General features: G+C 44.2%; 1 protein-coding gene across 2 annotated transcripts in view; it reads left to right on the forward strand.

Annotated features, from left to right (window-relative positions):
• Nucleotides 1–22,455, forward strand: part of SH2D4A (SH2 domain containing 4A) — a 65,225-nt gene that overhangs the window by 288 nt on the left and 42,482 nt on the right. Inside the window, exons 2-4 of one of the 2 annotated variants that reach the window (XM_035003896.1) lie at nt 5,355–5,732; nt 19,908–20,067; nt 21,728–21,899. In XM_035003896.1, the coding sequence (XP_034859787.1) occupies nt 5,552–5,732; nt 19,908–20,067; nt 21,728–21,899 (513 nt within the window). In that variant the 5' untranslated portion in view covers nt 5,355–5,551. Of the gene's footprint in view, nt 1–5,279; nt 5,733–19,907; nt 20,068–21,727; nt 21,900–22,455 lie in introns of those variants that run through there. The other variant, XM_035003895.1, reaches the window with a different exon arrangement.

Consider the following 22,455-nt stretch of genomic DNA (forward strand, 5'->3'; position numbering starts at 1 on the left):
GGCCGCAGCGCACTCGGGAGGTCTGGGGGCAATTCTGGGGCGCCGGGCGGGCCTCCGTGTGCCTGAGGGGTGTGCGTGCGCACGTCACTGAGCCCGGGGCGGGCCAGCGGTGGCCGCGTGGGAGGGTCGGGCTAGCCTAGAACTTCTGGACTCTAGCAGAACAGCCCCGGCGCCCCGCGGGTCTCGCGTGTGTCCCGGCCTCCGGGGCTCCTGCACGCCCACCCTCCCGCCGGCCCGCGACGGGCGCCCCCGCCTGCGCCCTCGCAGCGACTGCACCCGCGGACGAGCGCTCCCACGCACGTGGGGTAGGGCCGTGCGGGCCTCCCTCGCCCCAGACCTTCTGGGAGAGGCCCGGGAACCGGTTTCCCAGCGCGCCGGCACGCAGGGCTGCCCTGTGGGGTTCGGGCGCCGCGGGGGGGCGGGAGGGGTTCGGCTTCAGGGCCGCGCGTCGCCGCCCGCCCGCTGGAAGGTAGACCCAGACGGTGGCCCCAGGCAACCCGGCGACGGTCTTCTTCAGCCAGGTGGGCACCCCTGGCCGCCCCTGCCCTCGGGGTTCACGCGGGCGCCTGAAGGGGTGGGCGTGGAGATGCTAGTTTGTCGGTCTTCTGAGTTGTCATTCCCTTCGCAGGGGTCACAGAAAAGAAGCAATGCACCTCTCTCTAAACTTAGGCTCCTCAGCTCCTAAAAGGTGTTTTGTTTTGTTTTTTTGAAGTAAACTCTACCCCGAGGTCGGCTCGAACTCAGGACAAGGAGATCGAGAGTTGGGTGCTCTACCGACTGAGCCAGCCAGGCACCCCTCTAAAAGGCTTTTGATTGCTTGCTTACCAGAAACAACTTGAAGCTTTTAAAAGTAAATAAATAGGGGCGCCTGGGTGGCTCAGTCGTTACGCGTCTGCCTTCAGCTCAGGTCATGATCCCGGGGTCCTGGGATCGAGCCCCACATCGGGCTCCCTGCTCCACGGGAAGCCTGCCTCTCCCTCTCCCACTCCCCCTGCTGGTGTTCCCTCTCTCACTGTGTCTCTCTCTGTCAAATAAATAAATAAAATCTTAAAAAAAAAAAAAAAGTGAATAAATAAATGAAAGGCATATGTGGGCATAGATTTGGTACATGAGTGGAATTTTCTAGATAAATCCGTATGTACAGTAACTTCAAATTTCTGAAGAATGGTATATATGTACAAAACTTATCAAATTGCTGTCACCTCTGGTAAATTCATTTTATCCTCAAAAATAGCCCTTTTGCAGATAAACTTTATTAGGTAAAGTTGAATAAGATAACTGAAAGTATGAAAATGGTTGGCCATTTTAAAAGAAGTAGAATTCAAACTATATTCTTTTTTTTAAGATTTTTATTATTTATTTATTTACTTATTTGGGAGAGAGAGAGCAAGTTGGGGGGAGGAGCAGAGGGAGAGGGACAAGTAGACTCCATGGTCAGTGCAGAACCAGAGGTAAGGGCTGGATCCCACCACCTTGAGATCCTGAGCCAAGCCAAGAGTGGGCTGCTTAACTGACTGAGCCACCCAGGCGCCCCCAAACTATATTCTTAATATTAAGGTCTTACTGCCCATATACATTATTGCTATGGTTTAGGCTTTATCTCAGGCTTTTCCTCCCCTAAGGTCTCAGAGTCATTAAAAGCACAACTTTTATTTTGTTGAGCAGGGCTATGGAAGATATGAGAATCAGGCCAAATCTGTGGTATCCTGGAAAACAACTGATCCTATCACCCTTTAGAAATAAATAGCAGATGTGGACTTGTCGCTTGTCATTTCTCTTTTTTTAAGTAAGGTGCTATACAAGAAGAAAACCGAGTTAGCTTTTCCTTTTTTTGGATCTTGAATAACTGGAAGTTTGCTGCACTCAGTTTGTTAGATGGGGATAGTCATTCTAAGTTTGAATCGATGTCAGTGGTTGTCCTGTGAGGGAGTGAAAGTGGGAAAAACCCTGGTTAGTTTCCTTCTTCCTATTTCCTCAACCCTGGCTCCACTTGTCTGTGCAACTTCACATAGACTCTATGACATAGTCTTCAAATTACAAAGATGTATAGGTAGGCCCTCATTTCACAGATGAGAAAACAGAGTAGTGAAATGACAGCTGAAAGTCATGCCGCTCTTGGATGGGAGTCATACAGCTCTTGAGAAGCCCACGTTGGGGTCCTTGCTGGGTGTTCTGTGAGCACCCTGTGCTGTTTGAGTTTTCCATCTTCGAGCGTAAGGGAGGAAGGAGTTAATTTAGACCAGCTGGGAATCAAGAGCCTTAGAATAGCATGCATAGGGCGCCTGGGTGGCTCAGTTGTTTGAGCAACTGCCTTTGGCTCAGGTCATGATCCTGGAGTCCCGGGATCGAGTCCCGCATCGGGCTCCCTGCTTGGCGGGGAGCCTGCTTCTCCCTCTGACTCTCCCCCTCTCATGCTTGCTCTCTATCACTATCTCTCTCAATAAATAAATAAAAATCTTTTAAAAAAAAAAGAATAGCATGCATATTATTCAGCTGCCTGACCTCAAGGCAGTTGCCAGCTGAGCCCCCAGGTATTCTCTGAGGACACAGGGAAGCCAGTGTCTTTCCTCCAAGATCTAGTAGTTAACTTTAATGCTAAAAATCCATGTTTGCTAGAAAAGGCAAAACAAACCCAAATTAAAACTGTGAAAGAGCTTGAGTATCTCATCACAGAGGTACCATGGAACTCTTCACACCTGTGAGAGGCTGGACCATTTATGCTGCTCCTAGCGGCTGTGAGAGAGGAAACTGAGAACACTAAGTGCCCGGTGAATAAAGCAGGCAAACAACATCCACGCCTGGGCCACCATGACAGTTCCCTGCTGCCCTTCCTGGGGGGGTGGGGGGAGGTTTTTTCGATATCTGGTCTCCCCTCAGCTTATCTACAGTACCTAGATAAGGCTTCTGCCCCTCAGAGGCATTATGTCATGCACCTTCAAGTCAGCATTTATGTTGCTGCAAAAATTTGCTGGTCTTCATTCTGAAATTTCGCATATGGTACCATGTCCTGGGATGTGCTGATTCTGGGCTTACAAAGAAGCTCTACTCTACTAGTGGAGTCAGTAGAGCTGACTTAGAGCCAACTGCCCAGCTCTGCCACTTTCCATCTTCTTCATCTGTGAAACAGGGATAGGGAGGGGCTGAATCCCAAGGGTAATTGTGAAAATGAGTTAAAACACGCAAGGTGCTTAAGGTAGTCCTGGCACAGCGTGTGCAAGCTCTTATTGTCAGGAGTACTCTGGGGTGGAGAAAAGGAACAATGTGAATTTGGCACTTTCAGGGTTTCGGTTTTTAGGCCACACCATCACTGTTGCTAAGATTCACCCCACTCAAAATGGGGAACGGAACACAAAACCTGAGGCTTCACTGGGTTCCTCCTTTTCTACCATGTTTTATTTCTGTGAAAGCCAATCATTGGAGTCAGGGAATGTGCCAACATAAGGACATTTACTGGAACATCAGGGAGTCATTCACTTTGGTTTTTTTACTGGAGTCAAGTGTGCTGAGGAAACAAATCCTTCCTGTGGTTCCTGTGAAGACAGAGCTCAGCCTCTGGCAAACTCTCATTTAGTGGAGATTTAGTTGGCCCTGCCCCTCAAGAAGGTTGTCGGGACCCAAGAGTCAAAAAAGCATTACAGGACGTCAATTCTTTGGCTAGTATAGCCTTTGAGGGTCATCTTTCAAAGCAAAATACAAACGTAGGAAGGGAGCCTGGGAGGGACATGACTGACTGAGAATCAAACACTGCTTTTAATTGTTTTTAAAACTTTTCTTTTTTTTTTCTTTTAATTTTTTTAGATGGGGAGGGATAACAGGAGAGGGAGAGAGAGAATCTTAAGCAGGATCCATCCTCAGTGTGGAGCCCCACATGGGGCTCGATCTCATGACCCTGAGATCATGACCTGAGCAGAAATTAAGAGTTCAACACTTAACCAACAGAGCCACCACTAAAAATTTTCTCTTAATATTGTTTTCCATTTGAGTTCCAGTAGTTTGAATGCTGCAGGAGATTATAGGATGCAGTTAGCAAGAATAGTTGTAGCCTCAATAAAGGTCCCAGCTACACAATGGACAGAGAATTTAACTATGTGCTGTGTATGCAAACATTCTGGGGTACCCTGACTGTTGAACATGCTTGTGTAAGTGAAGAAACAGTTTTGCAGGGAAGAAGAAGAAGAAGAGGGGGGAAGCTGCAGGGGATTCCCAGGGAGCTTTACAGTCTGGCCCGTGGAAATGACAAGGTGAAGGAACTAAGAGCAGCCAAGGTATGACTAAGTGATAGTCTGAAGTTTATGAGTGTTTGCACTTAGTTTGGCGAAACAAGGTATTTGAGAGGCATGGCTAGATGGTGAGATTATTTGAGCATTGTGCGCACCAAATTACTAGTCAACTTCTTAAACATAGGTGATCCTGAAAAGTCGCAGGAAGTAAGCTTTTTTGTGTATCCTGTTATATTGAAAAAAAATTAAAAGTCTTAAAAAAAATCAACCAAACAGAAATGCGTAAATGAGGGAAACCCCAGTGGAATTGTCCCTCTCTCCCAACCACTGTGAACCCACTTGTGAGTGCGTGAGTCTGTGGCTTCTTGTTAAAGGAGCCCTCTAAGAAACTCTTTTGTATAGCAGGGATCCTTTGTAACAAACCTCATTACCTCTTCATTCCCCCAGTTTTTCTGGTCTGTAAATTTAGATTTTATTAAATTAGATATATGAACAGGTACATTTAAAACCTGGTGACCTTCCAGAGTGTACACGAATGTTTTCTCCTGTACCTACACTATTATGGTTCTGGTAGGTTGTCTGGAAATTGCCTTGTCCTTCTTAGAAGTAGCACTAAAGGGGAAATGGGAAAACTGCATTGTGGTCTAATTTCTATTTCTTCTTTTTCCTTCCTTGAGGATGACCCCATTTTGGTTTGCTTTGGGGTCGGTAATTCTGTGAAATCTCAAAAACAGTATTTTCTTTTGAAATAAGTTGTTTGGAGAGAACCGTTTAATTTCTTCCCGTGCCTCTTTTTTCTTTTATTCTTTTCTCAGCCATACAGTTGGTGGTTAGGCTCTGAGGTAATAATACGTTTGCTTAGTTGGGAGAAGGCCAAACTTCTGTTAATTTTTTTTGTTTCCCTGAGATTGACCTGTAAAAAGTTAGGGTTTGTTTTGTTTTGTTGATAAAGTGTCTGGAAATTATGGGATAGGGGTTACACAAACTCTTAACAAAGCATGCCTCAGCTTTTCTTCTTCTTTCACCTGAAATGAAAAGTGATACTGTATTTCCTCCAAGCTTAATTCATGAGCCTGCCCCTGCCTGGCGTCTACATTTTAACGCTGCCAGCTTTTTGCCTGTTGCCCTTTGCAGGTTCACGAACAGCGTTTTGGACCGTATCTTTGCTGCCAGGAACCAAGAGCCAGTTCGCTGAATTATCGTCCCAGTCACTAGGATTGCTGCGAATCTCTGGGAAGGTCTGCGGGTACGTCCACGTGCCAACGAGGCACACCTGGAAGCCATTTTCAAGAACTTTTGTCACAGGTGTAAAAGACTCCAGGCCTGCAAAGATGCTGAAACAGATACTATCAGAGATGTACATAGATCCCGATCTGCTGGCAGAGCTTAGCGAAGAACAGAAACAGATCCTGTTCTTCAAGATGAGGGAGGAACAGATCCGCCGATGGAAAGAAAGAGAAGCAGCAATAGAAAAAAAAGAGTCCTTGCCAGTGACGTCCAGGCCAAAGAAAGGTAAACTTACCTGTGTCTCTTCTGTGAATGTGTTAGTACCGTGGCTCCCGGCTTGCTTTAATAGTTCGCACTAGTCAGAAGCAAGTCAGGTGCAAGTTCCAGTTTGGTAGATGGACCCTAAATGTTGTTGAGATTCTAATAGTTCAATTTATCAGCTTGAAGTTTATACTTACCTGCACATACCCACACATGCACAGCATTTACCATGAACTTGTGTGGCCGTGAAGCAGATCTCTTACTTGAAACCAGACTGACCTTAAGCTGAAGTATCAAGTCACCTGTACAGTTTGATTTGAGGGGTCCTAAGGAAGGGCTTCTCTCCCACTTATTGTCACTGGGGTCTGTGTCCTACTACCAGCAAAGGAAGGCATTGTATGAGCATTTTTATAGCAATTATGTTTACATTTCTTAGACTTTAAGAGATTTTTCTTTGCATTATCTTTTTTTAGGGAAACTCCCTCTTAAAATGCAAATACTGCGGGGCACCTGGGTGGCTCAGATGGTTAAGTGTCTGCCTTCAGCTCAGGTCATGATCCCAGGGTCCTGGGATCGAGCCTCACATCAGGCTCCTGGCTCAGCAAGGAGTCTGCTTCTCCCTCTCCCTCTGCCTCTCTCCCTGCTCATGCTCTCTCTCTCTCTATCTCTGTGTCTCAAATGAATAAATAAAATCTTTTAAAAAAATGCAAATACTGCTGTGGGTGGGGGGGAAGTCATACTACATATTTTTTTTAAGTAATCTCTTATGCCCAACGTGGGGCTCAAACTCATGACCCCGACATCAAGAGTCGCATGCTCTACTGACTGAGCCAGCCAGGCACCTCCATACTACACATTTTTTTAATGTGAGTTAATTTTTCAGCTGTACTTCTTCCTGACCCAAGGAATCCCTGATTGCTTGAGAGATCCTTTTGAGACCATGAGGGAGAAATTCTTGTACATCAAGATTTAAAGCATATACACACGCAGACGTAGAAAAGCATACATTAACCACCTTTGCTCTTCGCCCTCCCCCAGCACAAATTCTGTCATGGATGAATACCTAAGTTGTTTAAAAAAACAGTTTTCAAGGTCACCCACAGAGGCATTCAAGACCAATTTCTCCTCATTTTTCATTAAGCCAGGAAAAATAAAATCACTCAAGGTTTCAGAGATGGAGAAAATGAATCTCACTTGCATGCTGGTATATACAGACTAAAAAAGGAAGTCAGTTTAGTGACCTTTACTTCATACTGCCTTTATTTAAAACCTTTCCAATTAAGCCTTTATAATGATATGGAATAAATATGAATATCTCATTTATTACTATTATCAATAACAGCTATTTGTTAAAAACGTGTTTTATCAGACACTATGCAAAGCACTTTTATATACAGTATGTCTCATCTTCACAAAACTTCTGCAAAGTGGTATTGTCTGTTTTAGAGGTGGAGAAACTTAGAATCAGCGAAGTTAAGTATTATATGCACAGTCACACCACCAGTAGGTACCCAGATTTTTTGGATTTCACAGTACTCTATACGACCCGAAATAGAATTTTTCCTTCAGTAAGTAACATGTCCAAACTGAAGCATGGCCCTTTTACCTTTCTTAACTGGCTTATACATCTCCCTGCATTCTTGAGCCAGAGTTTATCAGATAGAGCTGGACCTCTCTGGGCACCATTATTCACTGTGAAGAGAGCACACTGATGTGTTGTGTAACTTTGGGACTAGTGAGAACTGAAGGGTTCTTGCCCCTAATGTCAGTGGCCCAGACACTTTGTAAGATTTTGGGGTTCTCACGTCTGCTGAAGTGGTCTCCTTGTGACTACTTAAGACAGTAATTTCATTTCTTTGCTTAAATTCTTTTTTTGCAGAGTTTGAATCTACCTCTTAGAAAATCTGTATTATCTTATTAAATGATCATTTAAAAAGTATGTTAATATATGCAGTGAACGTTCTATCAGTATTTCATGCCAAAAGTTTATTACTCCCTTAAATTTAACACTTGGAAAAATACATTTTACACTAAGTTAATTCTCTCTTGTGACTACAGAAAAAGAAAAACTTTGAGATTCTTTCCCAACTTCCTCTAATAGCACTTCTCCATCTTTCATCTTCTTCTGCCTTTGACGAGAAAGCCAAGATAGTACAAGGCAGTGTTACACCTGGTGCTCCCCAGGGGTGTATCTGTGCTGCAGGCCTACTGTGTGCTTCTGCTCTTTTTGGGCCTGTGCTCCCAGCACCTCCCCCCCCACACCCCCCCAGCTTGTACCCCGCTGACTTTAGTGCTGCTTTTTCTTAGCAGTTCTTAGCCAGACTGGAGATTGTCCTTTTCTTGGCTCTTTAAATATATCTTATGCCGTCCCTCCCCCTCATTCCTTCGCGCCATTTTAGCTGATTACTTGGCAGTTCTTTCATTGTCATCTGATCATTTTCTTCTCTATACAGTCCGCTGTGGTGAGTTTTCAGAGCATCACTAAAATGTTAGGATATTGTATATACCAGGAACATTTTAGCAGTCTTATGGCTAAAGTAGAAAGGGCTGAAAAGCAATTAGAAATATGGATTTAACTTAGTAATAGATCAGAAAAGCATTTTAAAATGTCATGGGAAAATGTGATTTTTAGAGAGGGAGAGAATTATGTACCTTGTCTGCCTGCTGGGGGACACGTAATTGGAGGTCTAGAGCTCTGTATGCAGGATGGTAGCCCCTAGCCACGTACGGCTGTTGAGCACATGAAATGAGAATGGTCTGGATTGAGTGTGTTAGAAGTATAAATTACCAGATTTCAAAGACTTGATATGAAGAATAATGTAAAATACCACGTTAATAATTTTATATTCATTATATATTGACATGATAATCTTTTGGATAACATGGGCAAAATAAAATTTATTAACATTAATTTCACCTCTTTCTTTTGCTCTCGTAATGGGGCTACTAGAAAATGTATAATTACAGACGTAGCTCACATTTGGACAGTGCTGCTCTAGACTATAAAAATAGCACCACTGAGCTGATGGTGTATCAGACCTGAGCTCAGTGCTTAAATGTATTATCTCATTAAATAATCACAGCCAAGCCAAAGCTGCATTACTGTTCACATTTTACAGATGGAGGAAAGTGAGACTGGGACATTAACTGGCTTGCCCAGGGCAACAGCTAGTAAGTGATAGAGCTGCAATAGACCCTGAGTCTGACTCTCCCAAAGCAGGTGCTGTTAACGAACATGCTACATGTCCAGCTTACCTGGAGCTTAAGACATTATTTTTGTCTGCAGGTGCCTTGCACACATCTAAGACGTATGCTTGCGTCAGGGCCCTGCCTTTGTTCTGTGTGATTTCTTTCTGGTAACACAAACAGTAGAGGCCTTCACTAAGTAGAGGATTGCCCAGCACTTGTTTCATTGGGCCTCCAAGCAGACAGAAAGCTAAGCAGTAGGCTGGGATCTGGTTGCTGTGTGTGGTGCAGGAGGGGCTGTGTGTACCCTTGAAATGGACTTGGATTTGTGAAACTTCATTTGCTGCATTCTCGTTGCTACCAGGTGAACAAGTTCCCTTATGCAGAGCCTTCCCTTTTTCATGAAATGACCAGAAACCTGCAGTGGCCCTTCCTCCCCTCCCTTCATGCTTGAAGTCCCTGCAGTGACCTCCACTGATGGATTCAGTTCTGATCTAGTTGACTCCTCAGCCTCATCGGATTCTGGAGTTGCCTCTCTGAATCCCTTTCTTGATGTCCTGGGTCTCTTGCTTTCTCCATAATGGTCTCTTTTTTATCTCTACCTGACTCCTGAATGTCCATATTCCCCCAGGGTGCCTCGCTCTGCACTCCTGGCTTGTAACCTGGAGGTGGGGTTGACAGGCTCATAGACTCCTTTGATAATTTAGTGAGAGCTTGGATCAGGGAAATGCACACAGACAACATTTTGTGTATAGTTTTACAATGTTCACAGGCTCCCTAAATCTTGTTCACAGACTCTCAGGTTCACAACTTCTCTGTGGTTAAGGTCTAGGTTTAGGTTAAGGTCTCTGTATTTTCTCCCTGGGGCACCACTTCTACCTTTTTTTTAGAGAGAGAGAGCATGAGTGTTGGCAGGCTGCAGGGGGTTGGGGGTTTGCAGTGGGCAGAAGGAGAGGGTAAGGGAGAATCCCAAGCAAGCTCTGTGCTCAGTTTGGAGCCGGACACAAGCCTACGACCACGACCCTGAGAACGACCTGAGCCAAAATCAAGAGTCAGAGGACCAACCGACTGAGCCACCCCGGAGGCCCCCGCTTCTACCTTTTAGGGTTAAATACCACCTATATGCCAGCGATGCTTAAACCCATACTGCCAAGCCTAGCCTCTCACCTGCTTTGGCCTCAGTGACCATTCCCTAATGAGTACTCCCAGTCAGATGACCCATAAGCTCATCAGTGTCACCTCAGTCCTCCTCACCACCCCCAGGCCTGACCCTGCCTCTCATTCTCTGTTATAATCAGTGGCACTGCTTTTTCCCTTATCACTGCAGCCAGAAACCTGGGAGCCACACTGCTAGTCACTGAACCCTATAGATTTTACTTCATCTGTTCCTTTGCCTAGAGCTTTTCCCTTCCCAAGGTGCTGGTCTGTTAGGATGTGCCAGCCGTAAGCATTATATTTATGCTATTTCATGTAAACCTCACAAGAACCTGGGATGGTACATGTTGTCACCTTTCTTCTTACAAATAAGGAGACAAACAGAGAGTCATTTGTATGGTCACTGGTAGAGCCAGGATTTGAATCCGGGTCCAGATCTACTCCAAGTCTGTTCTGAATCACTGGTTCTGGCCCTGTCTCCTGTCCCACTAACTCGGGGCTTAGTAGTTTAGCTGGGCTTATCTTCTTCCACGGTGAGCACCCACCTGTGGGTAATTACTGATCTCCTCTTCCCGTTCACCTTCCTGAGTCCCTGGATGAAGCTGGTCTCCTCTCCTGACTCGAGTTCTCACTTGTCTACAGCACCATCTGCTTTCCTGGGCTATAGCCCAAACACCGTGCAGGTTCTCCAACTTCCTTTCTGTCCTTTTGTCTCTAAAATAAACATAATAATTATTTAAAATTTTAGGATGGACTTTGATATTAGCAACTATAAGATTATGAACCCTGGTTAACAAATCTAGCAAACAGTGGGGAAAGCAACAGTCGTAAGTAATTTCAGCAAGTCTCTATGGGACTCTGCAAGCACGTGGGGGTGGGTTTCACCCTCTCTTGGCCTGTCCTGCTCTTCAGGGCTGGTGGGGAACGTGATGGTGACCCTATGCTCGAGCTTGCTCATCAAAGCCCTACATTCGTTGTCCTGGCCTCCCTTTTGGTGGGTTTCCCTTTTGTTCTCAGAAGTGTTTCAGTTTGGACAGTGCATTATGAGGCTGCCTTAAACACAGGTCTTGCAGTCTCACAGACTGGTTTTGAATTCTGGTTCTAATTTCACTAGCTCTGTGATCTTGGGCAAGTTAAATACCCTCCCTGAACCTCAACTTCCTCATTGTAACATGGAGTTAGTAATAGCCTTGGGTGGTACTCTAAATATTTAATGGTAGACATGGCATGGGCATCAGTTAGAAGGGACATGGCTATAGTACTTGAGTCCTAAAGGTGCCCACCAGCCTGGCATTCATCTTTTTGTTTCTGGATGTGGGGGTGGGGTCCCTAGAGGAGAGGACAGAGTGGCAGGAGATACTTGAGAGGTGGGGGGTTTAGGGAAGTATATCATATTTTAACAACTGGGCACTGGTAGGTGCTGCTGTCAGCCCTGATGATACTCCCATTGTGTTTAATACGTAAATTTTTTAGGAGGCCCCTGGTGTTGATGCTCTGGCATCGCTCAGTTTTTGGTCTTCTCTTTGTAGGGACATGGTATATAATTCTCTCTCCATCTCTTATCCTCGCCTGTTACTATGGTTGTCCTTCTGAACTGGATCTAGTTGGAGTAGAGACCAGTTGTTGACTGTCTGAATCACAGTCTTAGTTTGGGGAGAGACCTGGGAGTTGCATTAACCTGCAGCCGAGATGATCCACACTGATACTTCCAGTCTCTCCTGCTGCACCCCTGGTGGGCCCACCTGTGGGGAGAAGTCAGACACAATGATGATGTGAGCAGTGTCATGCACTAAGGCTGGAATAAGCCTGGCCATTCCCATGCCAAGGACATGTGTTGCCCCATTTTTTATGTGATGTTTCACAACATTGCCTCGTTAGAAATTGTATATGGTGAATGAGGTGGGGATGAGAGTCTCTGTGCAGCAGTTCTTTGTGGTGTGGTACGAAGCAGGACTGATCCACTGTTCTAGAAAAGTTGGTTTTAGAAGTTCTCAAGAATCCCTAAGCTAGCAAACGTGAAGAACACTGTAGCATACAAACATGATTCAAGGACTGGAAACCTTATAATTAAATGGAAGTGCTATGAAAAGGTCCCTTTCTTACTGTCCTCTGATTAAAGACTGCATATAATTTCAAGGTGAAGTAGACAGAAAATCCAGAATGTGTGGATAGCATTAAATTATAAGATGCAGTACCTGCCCCAGTAGGATCTCTTAAGTGTATACCTTTACCTTGAGGAAGTACACTGGGGACAGAAATGTGGGTGTAAGTCTATCAGTTTTCAGCTCTTAGCAGACAGGAGCTTTTTCTCCTCTTCTTGTCAACATTTTCTTCCTTACCTATTCTCTGCATACTCCTCCTGCCATCATTCCCCTGCTCTGATCCCTGGCATCCTTTTGCTCTCCCCTCCCAAAACCCCAAGTGTAAAACTCGTCCCTGTTTCTTCTATTTAAAGAAATCTTTCAACCATCCATACTCCTAAGCTGCCCTTTATGTCTCAAAGGCCTGAAATATAGTGCCCGGGAACATAGCAGATGCTCAGTAAATATTTGTTGAGCAAGTAACTGAATTTTCTTTTACTTCCTTGCTAATAAACTTCCCCAGAGCACATACTTACTTACAACCTCCACCTTTTACCATCCTTTCTGTCCTGCTTTTGTAGCCTGTCCCCCGCCTGTCTCCCTAAAAATACCCTCTGAGGTCAGAGACTTCTGAGACCCTCCTCAGGGGTCTCCATCCCCCTTTCTATGTCTCCAGGGCATGGAGCACCATTTCTCTTGACCCCATGGCAGTGCATTCTCCCCAGGCTCCTATATTATCTTGTGTTTAGGAATCAGAAATTCTTTTTTTTTTTTTTTTTTTTTGCTGTTTTAATCAGGATGTTCTTTTTCTTCCCTTTTGCCTCCCAAATGGAGCACGTGCTTTTCCAAGGTTCTCACTAGGCTTCATTCCCTTTGCAATTCTTCTACACCAGTGGCTTCAATGATGACAGCTATAAAGTAATTCCCAAATTCACATTGTCAGTCTCCACAGCATTTCTGAACTCCAGTGCTATAGTTCAGATACCTATTGAAGCTCTCCATGTAGATTGTTAGTAAAATTAAAAATAATTTATTCTTCATTTCCAAAACAGTTCCAACAAATTTATTTTCTTGATGTCACTGTTTTTGCTTATTACCCCGCCATCCTCTCAGTAAGTCTCAAAATGTTGGCATCATCTTTGAGTCCTTCCTTTTCAGCCACCTGAATCTTACTGACCTTTCCCTCATTTGGGCCCCGGGTACCTCACTCCTGGTCTTTCCCCCCTTATCTCTCCTCCATTCTGTCCCCACGCAGCCACTAGACAGCTCCCTCCTACTTCTCTGATCCACTCCACATGCTGATGTGGCATGGTACTTCCTAAATCACTTCTCTGACCCTGGCACCATCTGCACAGAGACAGTCATGGACTCTTCACTGGTCATTTAATCAAGAACATGGAACTGATATTTTTGAGCATTTATCATGTGAAAGGCCTGTGAGGTCTCACTTACTACCTCTGTTTTATCAGAGAGGGAGCTCAGGCTCAGAGAGATAAGGTATCATATACATGGTCACATAAAGAGTTGGTAGAAACACTGGGATTTTAACACCACTTTCTGGCTTTATGCAGTGCAGGGCCTAAGTTTAAATCATTTAGCCAGGGGTCTGGGACTTGTGCCTGTGGCTCTCTGCCCCCTGCATGATCCTCAGCCCATCCATGGCCAGGTGACATCTAAAGCTCTTTTCAGCTCTCACCGAGACCCTGATTCCCTATAGCCCTTCACTAATTTCCTTCTCCGATCTTTGAGCACACCGTCTTTGTGTAGGTCACCAAACTTACACCCTACTCTCTGTCTAAATTCCATGTCCATCCTCCAAAACTCAATACAAAGAACTTCTTTTTTCTTCTGTGTGCTTCCAAAGCGATTTCTCCATTCCACGAATCCTCACTGGATTTAAAATCTATTGTGGTTATAATGTATGTTCCCCTGGTCCTTCAGACTGATCAGTTCTTCTTCTTAAGCATGTCCATAGCACCCTTTCACACCCTCTTCCCCAAGTTGTATTACTTTTATAATTAAGTGTTCAGATTCTCTACTTATAATTTCTAATCACCCTCTGTTCACAGGCAATTCTGGGATTTCTCCCCCACCTCACCCTTAAGGGCAGCACCTTCTTGCCCTAAGAGTGATGCCCCCAGGCTACAGCCTGGGGCACTCCCTGGAGAATGTGTCCTGCCATACTGAGCAAAGCTGTGGGAATCCCTGGGTCCTCCCTCTCTGCTCCCCTAGCCTTCTGCCACTCTCCTCTCAGGGCATCTTTCTCCTGCTGTCAAAAATATTGGTAGAGAGTTACTTAGGTGAAGGTTGAGAGATGGACATAGTAAAAAATATTATTAGATGCCCTGAGAGAGTGTAATAAAGGGAGTTTTATGAGGTATGACAGCTTTCTAAAGTTAATGGACCATTCTGCATCTCCTCAGACAGAGCCAGAGCTGACCAGGGCCCATCCCCATGAGGACACACTTGGGATTGATCTTCCCTTCATACCTGGGGCCGCTTTCACTGTTTCTCCACTTGGGAAAACAGTGTGAGGTCAGCTGCCTTCTGAATGATACATTTGCCTCCTCTTAGAGTGAAGATTCTTTCTCCCCTCCCCCCTGCCCCAGTATCCTATTTAGAATTTTATTACATTGTAGAAAGTCTTCATTGCCCTGAGGAGGGTGGAAAGTGCCAAAATAAAGAACACATCTGAGTTTGAGTAGCCTGCTTTTTTTTTTTTAATTTTTTTATTCTTATGTTAATCCCCATACATTACATCATTAGTTTTAGATGTAGTGTTCCATGAATCATTGTTTGTGCATAACACCCAGTGCTCCATGCAGAATGTGCCCTCCTCAATACCCATCACCAGGCTAACCCATCCTCCCACCCCCCTCCCCTCTAGAACCCTCAGTTTGTTTTTCAGAGTCCATCATCTCTCATGGTTCGTCTACCCCTCTGATTTCCCCCCTTCATTCTTCCCCTCCTGCTACCTTCTTCTTCTTTTTTTTTTTTCTTAACATATATTGCATTATTTGTTTTAGAGGTACAGATCTGAGATTCAACAGTCTTGCACAATTCACAGCACTTACCAGAGCACGTACCCTCCCCAGTGTCTATCACCCAGTCACCCCATCCCTCCCACCCCATCCCCCACTCTGGCAACCCTCAGTTTGTTTCCTGAGATTAAGAATTCCTCATATCAGTGAGGTCATATGATACATGTCTTTCTCTGTTTGACTTATTTCGCTCAACATAATACCCTCCAGTTCCATCCATGTCATTGCAAATGGCAAGATCTCATTCCTTTTGATGGCTGCATAATATTCCATTGTATATATATACCACCTCTTCTTTATCCATTCATCTGTCGATGGACATCTTGGCTCTTTCCACAGTTTGGCTATTGTGGACATTGCTGCTATAAACATCGGAGTGCATATACCCTTTCGGATCCCTACTTTTGTATCTTTGGGGTAAATACCCAGTAGTGCAATTGCTGGATCATATGGTAGCTCTAGTTTCAACTTTTTGAGGAACCTCCATACTGTTTTCCAGAGTGGCTGCACTAGCTTGCATTCCCACCAACAGTGTAGGAGGGTTCCCCTTTCTCCGCATCCCCGCCAACATCTGTCGTTTCCTGACTTGTTAATTGTAGCCATTCTGACTGGTGTGAGGTGGTATCTCATTGAGGTTTTGATTTGGATTTCGCTGATGCCGAGTGATATTGAGCACTTTTTCATGTGTCTGTTGGCCATTTGGATGTCTTCTTTGGAAAAATGTCTGTTCATGTCTTCTGCCCCTTTCTTGATTGGATTCTTTGTTCTTTGGGTGTTGAGTTTGATGAGTTCTTTATAGATTTTGGAGACTAGCCCTTTATCTGATATGTCATTTGCAAAGATCTTCTCCCATTCTGTCGGTTGTCTTTTGGTTTTGTTGACTGTTTCCTTTGCTTTGCAAAAGCTTTTTATGTTGATGAAGTCCCAATAGTTCATTTTTGCCCTTGCTTCCCTTGCCTTTGGCGATGTTTCTAGGAAGAAGTTGCTGTGGCTGAGGTCAAAGAGGTTGCTGCCTGTGTTCTCCTTTAGGATTTTGATGGACTCCTGTCTCACATTGAGGTCTTTCAACCATTTGCAGTCTATTTTTGTGTGTGGTGTAAGGAAATGGTCCAGTTTCATTCTTCTGCATGTGGCTGTCCAATTTTCCCAGAACCATTTGTTGAAGAGACTGTCTTTTTTCCATTGGACATTCTTTCCTGCTTTGTCGAAGATTAGTTGACCATAGGGTTGAGGGTCCATTTCTGGGCTCTCTATTCTATTCCATCGATCTATGTGTCTGTTTTTGTGCCAGTACCATGCTGTCTTGATGATGACAGCTTTGTAATAGAGCTGGAAGTCCGGAATTGTGATGCCGCCAGCTTTGCTTTTCTTTTTCAACATTCCTTTGGCTATGCGGGGTCTTTTCTGGTTCCATACAAATTTTAGGATTATTTGTTCTATTTCTTTGAAAAAAGTGGATGGTATTTTGATGGGGATTGCATTGAATGTGTAGATTGCTCTAGGTAGCATTGACATCTTCACAATATTGGTTCTTCCAATCCATGAGCATGGAACGTTTTTCCATTTCTTTGTGTCTTCTTCAATTTCTTTCATGAGTATTTTATAGTTTTCTGAGTACAGATCCTTTGCCTCTTTGGTTAGATTTATTCCTAGGTATCTTATGGTTTTGGGTGCAATTGTAAATGGGATTGACTCCTTAATTTCTCTTTCTTCTGTCTTGTTGTTGGTGTATAGGAATGCCACTGACTTCTGTGCATTGATTTTATATCCTGCCACTTTACTGAATTCCTGTATGAGTTCAAGCAGTTTTGGGGTGGAGTCTTTGGGGTTTTCCACATAAAGTATCATATCATCTGCAAACAGAGTTTGACTTCTTCTTTGCCGATTTGGATGCCTTTGATTTCTTTTTGTTGTCTGATTGCTGTGGCTAGGACTTCCAATACTATGTTGAATAGCAGTGGTGATAGTGGACATCCCTGCCGCATTCCTGACCTTAGGGGGAAAGCTCTCAGTTTTTCCCCATTGAGAATGATATTCGCTGTAGGTTTTTCATACATGGCTTTTATGATATTGAGGTATGTACCCTCGATCCTTATACTCTGAAGAGTTTTGATCAAGAAAGGATGCTGTACTTGGTCAAAAGCTTTTTCTGCATCTATTGAGAGGATCATATGATTCTTGTTCTTTCTTTTGTTAATGTATTGTATCACATTGATTGATTTGCGGATGTTGAACCAACCTTGCAGCCCAGGGATAAATCCCACTTTGTCGTGGTGAATAATCCTTTTAATGTACTGTTGGATCCTATTGGCTAGTATTTTGGTGAGAATTTTTGCATCCATGTTCATCAGGGATATTGGTCTGTAATTCTCCTTTTTGATGGGGTCTTTGTCTGGTTTGGGGATCAAGGTAATGCTGGCCTCATAAAATGAGTTTGGAAGTTTTCCTTCCATTTCTATTTTTTGGAACAGTTTCAGAAGAATAGGTATTAATTCTTCTTGAAATGTTTGGTAGAATTCCCCTGGGAAGCCATTGGCCCTGGGCTTTTGTTTTTTGGGAGATTTTTGATGACTGCTTCAATTTCCTTAGTGGTTATAGGTCTGTTCAGGTTTTCTATTTCATCCTGGTTCAGTTTTGGTAGTTGATACATCTCTAGGAATGCATCCATCTCTTCCAGGTTATCTAATTTGCTGGCATAGAGTTGCTCATAATATGTTCTTATAATTGTTTGTATGTCTTTGGTGTTGGTTGTGATCTCTCCTCTTTCATTCATGATTTTGTTGATTTGGGTCATTTCTCTTCTCTTTTTGATAAGTCTGGCCAGGGGTTTATCAATCTTGTTAATTCTTTCAAAGAACCAGCTCCTAGTTTCGTTGATCTGTTCTACTGTTCTTTTAGTTTCTATTTCATTGATTTCTGCTCTGATCTTTATTATTTCTCTTCTCCTGCTGGGTTTAGGCTTTATTTGCTGTTCTTTCTCCAGCTCCTTTAGGTGTAGGGTTAGGTTGTGTACTTGAGACCTTTCTTGTTTCTTGAGAAAGGCTTGTATTGCTATATACTTTCCTCTTAGGACTGCCTTTGCTGCATCCCAAAGATTTTGAATAGTTGTGTTTTCATTTTCGTTGGTTTCCATGAATTTTTTTAATTCTTCTTTAATTTCCTGGTTGACCCATTCATTCTTCAGTAGGATGCTCTTTAGCCTCCATGTATTAGAGTTCTTTCCAACTTTCCTCTTGTGATTGAGTTCTAGTTTCAAAGCATTATGGTCTGAAAATAGGCAGGGAATGATCCCAATCTTCTGGTACCGGTTGAGACCTGATTTATGACCTAGGATGTGATCTATTCTGGAGAATGTTCCATGGGCACTAGAGAAGAATGTGCATTCCGTTGCTTTGGGATGGAATGTTCTGAATATGTCGAGCAGCTTGCTTTTTTAATGTATCCTGAGGCAACAGTAGGAAGTAGGTCAACAATTCACTGGACAGAAGATGCTTTAATTGGAAACCTTCTACTTAAGGTACAAAGACTGGACACACTCCCAGTGTGGATTTCTAAACTCTAAACACCTGTGTTACATCAGGTGCCCTCCTACCCACACTCAACACCACTGGCCAGTTTAGGGTCTGTAAGGCCCAGGGATCTTGACCACAACATGGACCATAATGGCCCTCGGTAGGGCTGCCTGGGGGCTTTTCGATTTAGGGACTGCACCTCTTGGCCTCTCCTGGGTGTGTTCCACATTCCCCTGGGGTTCAGGGAGCATGACCTGTGTGGCTGCATCTCAGAAGTCCAGGAACTAGAATGTAATACAACCCCTGCAACCAATTGTAAACAAGGGTCATTTAAGTAGCTTCACCAAGTATCACACTACCAGTAGTATTATCTTCTCACAAGCTGGTGTGAATCTCCGAGCAGCCCTAGAAGTAAACAATAGGGCAACAGTAGCACTTAACCTCTCATGAACTCCTATTATGTGGCAGGCACTGGGGGAAATAGCTGGCATAGCCTGCTCCCCATGGCAGTCCTGCATTGTAGATGGTTGTATTCCCATTTTGCAGATGAGGAAATTGAGGCTCAGAGAGATTAAATAATCTGTCCAAGTCACACAGCTAGTAAGTGGCAGGGCTAGGATTTAAACTAAAGCCAGTCTAATTCTAAAATGGAAGTACCAAACCCTGGAGCAGCTGTGTACTTCTGGGGTTCCAGAAGATTTTCAGACCTTAGAGATTCTGATAGCTGATAGTACCACAAACTGCATGCTTTCTCCCCATCTTGCCTTCTTTAGTTACAAAATGGACACATTCAAAAATATATATTTTTAAAGATTTTATTTATTTGAGAGAGCGAAAGCATGGGGAAGAAAGTGAGAGTGCGTGATCGGGGGAAGGAGCAAAGGGAAAGGGAGAAGCAGACTCCTCACTGAGCAGGGAGCCCCACACAGGGATCAATCCCAGGACCCTGGGATCATGACCTGAGCTGAAGGCAGACTCTACTCAACCAACTGAGCCACCCAGGAGACCCATATTCATATTTTAAAACAAACACTGCTGTGGCCACCCCCCACTGCTACCACCTCCGTTGCTCCTTGGGACTGCTGCTTTTTCCTGAGGAGATTGGAAGTGCTTTGTCTCATCTAACATTTTTTTTCCTAAAGACCCTAAATACTTTAATGATGGCAAACATAATAACCCACGACTAAAGATATTTGTCCAATCCAAATTTTATTTTGCTTGCAGAGAACAGCAAATCTGTTCATTGGAAACTGGGAGCCGATAAGGAAGTCTGGGTCTGGGTGATGGGCGAACACCATCTAGACAAACCATACGATGTGATCTGTAATGAAATTATTGCTGAGAGGGCCCAGCTGAAAGCAGAGCGGGAAGCGGAAGAGCTCAGGTATGAGATCTACAAACCCGTGAGAGGCTGGCCAGATTATAAAATGATGCAAAGATGCCTCCTTTTCAGAGTATCTGGAGGGAGAGTGGGGTGGGATCTGAGAGTCACAAAAGTCACTATAGATCTCTCTGGCAAGTTTCTTTACACTTTTGGTGGTTCCCTGCCTTCCCACAATGCGATCAGATCAGCTGTTTCACTTCCTGGCTTGTCATCCGAGTTTTGATCTGGATGTGGTTTCCCACATGATCACTGGCTTCACTAGAATCATGCCAGAGCACAAAAGCTGACACAGCTGAGCATCAGGAATATAAGTGAGAAATGGAGCGGCTGTTCAAGCTTCAGGTCTTCAAACAAGATTGTTTAGAGGTGGGCAGCTGAGTAAGCAGGCCCTCTAGGTGCTTACACTATGCTAGGTGGTGGGAACTCAAAGATGAACAAGAAGCTTCCAGTAGGAGGAGAAACAGGCAGGTACACAACTAACTTCAGCCAATACAGGCTGTGATACGTGCTACAACTAAGTTATAAACAGCCCATTATTCCGATCCACAAAAGAGGTGAAAATCTGAATTGAACCTTGAAAGATAAGTAGAGTTTTCCAGCTGCAGAATGTCAGGAAGGAAATTGCAGGCAGAGGGCATAATCAAGACCCCTAGTTTTGAATATGTCTGGTTCTTTCGGTGACAATGACTTCTTCTGACTGTTTGGGGTATACGTGGGCAAGTAGCAGGAGACAGGGGGCCATGCTCTGAAGTGCCTTGAAAGCCAGATTTAGGACTTTGGACCTTGTTCTGTGGACAGTAGAGGTGTTTGAATAAGGAAGTGACACAGTCAACTGGAGATATAGGAAGGTTACTTGGCTGGTAGCAGTGAGGCAGATGATGGATCCCCTCTGCTGGGGGCCCAGGGTGACTTCTGTGAAGACTGTTATCCCTTGAGTATTGACAGCCCGATCTGAGCTGATGAGATAGAAGCAGACATATGGACCTTGGTTCATGTCCCAAGGGCTGCTGATGCTGCCCACCAACTCCTGTAACTAAAACAAAAAACGGGCATACAGAGATAAAGGAATTGTATGCTGCCCATCATAGGAAGGCAGTGTGATCTAGCAGTTTAGCTTCTGAACAGGAGTTGGGCAGACCTGGGTTCAAATCCTGGCTGTGCCACAATGTGGCCTTGGATAAATAATATAATTATTTTGAGCCTCTTGCAATTAAGCAAGGATAACAAGCCCTTCCTTATAGGGTTGTTATGAGGATTAAGTTAATATCTTTTTTTTTTTAAAGATTTTATTTATTTATTTGAGAGAGACCGCGCATGCACACATGTGCGCGCGCACACACACACACACACACACAAAAGTAGGGGGGCGGGGGGTGGAGGGAGAGGGATAAGCAGTCTCCACACTGAGCACGGAGCCCAATGCTGGGCTCAATCTCACAACCAGAGTCGAAATCAAGAGTGAGATGCTTAACCAACTGAGTCACCCAGGTGCCCCTAAGTTAATGGCTTTAAATACTAGCAAAGGGCTTAGCGTATTATAAGCACTCAGTAAATGGTATCTGTTACTGTTTTTCACATAATTTGAATGTAGACATCTGCTTTAGAAAAGCTATCCATGTTGGAGAATGTTTTTGATAATTCCACATTTGTTTCTCTTCAGAAAAACTCAGTCCAAAGAATTCGCCAATAGCTTGAAAACGAAATCACGATATTATGATCTGCAAGCACCAGCTACCCAGGAGACTCAGAATATCTATAAGAAAGCAACAGAAGAGGAAGAATTGGGGAAAGGCTCTAGACCAGCACCACTCCTTGAAGAAGAGAAAATTCCAGTGAGTCTTTCATATGTATAAAATGCAGAATTTCATAACCAGGGGAGTTAAAGATAGTGGGACCACTGAGATGAATGTAGTCGAACATCAGGATCACAAACTTTTCTGGGAAAAGTCCCTCCCAACTTGAAGGCCCTGATGTTCATTTCATTTTGGGAAATTTGGCTCACCTGCTACTTCACAAAAAAGGGTTTTTTTCATGGGACTGAAGGTGTGACGAAAGAACTCTAGGAATAAAGTTTGCATTTTAAGATTTTTTCAGGGTTTATTTTTCCCTGTTATATGTCTTCTATAACAGAGGTCGGCAACTTTTTTGTGTGAAGGGCCAGTTGGCAAAGACTTGAGGCTTTGTGGACCACACTCTCTCTGTCACAACTGTACGCAAATGAACAGGTGTGGCTCTGGTGCAGCAAAGCCTTACTTACCAGGACAGGGCCCGCTTTGGCACCCAGACTGCCGCCGACTTACCAGGACAGGGCCTGCTTTGGGACCCAGACTGCCGCCGACTGACCCCAGCCCTAGAGCTCTGGCGTCTTTGTGGTGTAGATTATGTTCT

Source organism: Mirounga leonina, unplaced genomic scaffold, assembly GCF_011800145.1.
Source record: "Mirounga leonina isolate KUSES-001 unplaced genomic scaffold, KU_Mleo_1.0 Mir_128, whole genome shotgun sequence".
Lineage (NCBI taxonomy): Eukaryota > Metazoa > Chordata > Mammalia > Carnivora > Phocidae > Mirounga > Mirounga leonina.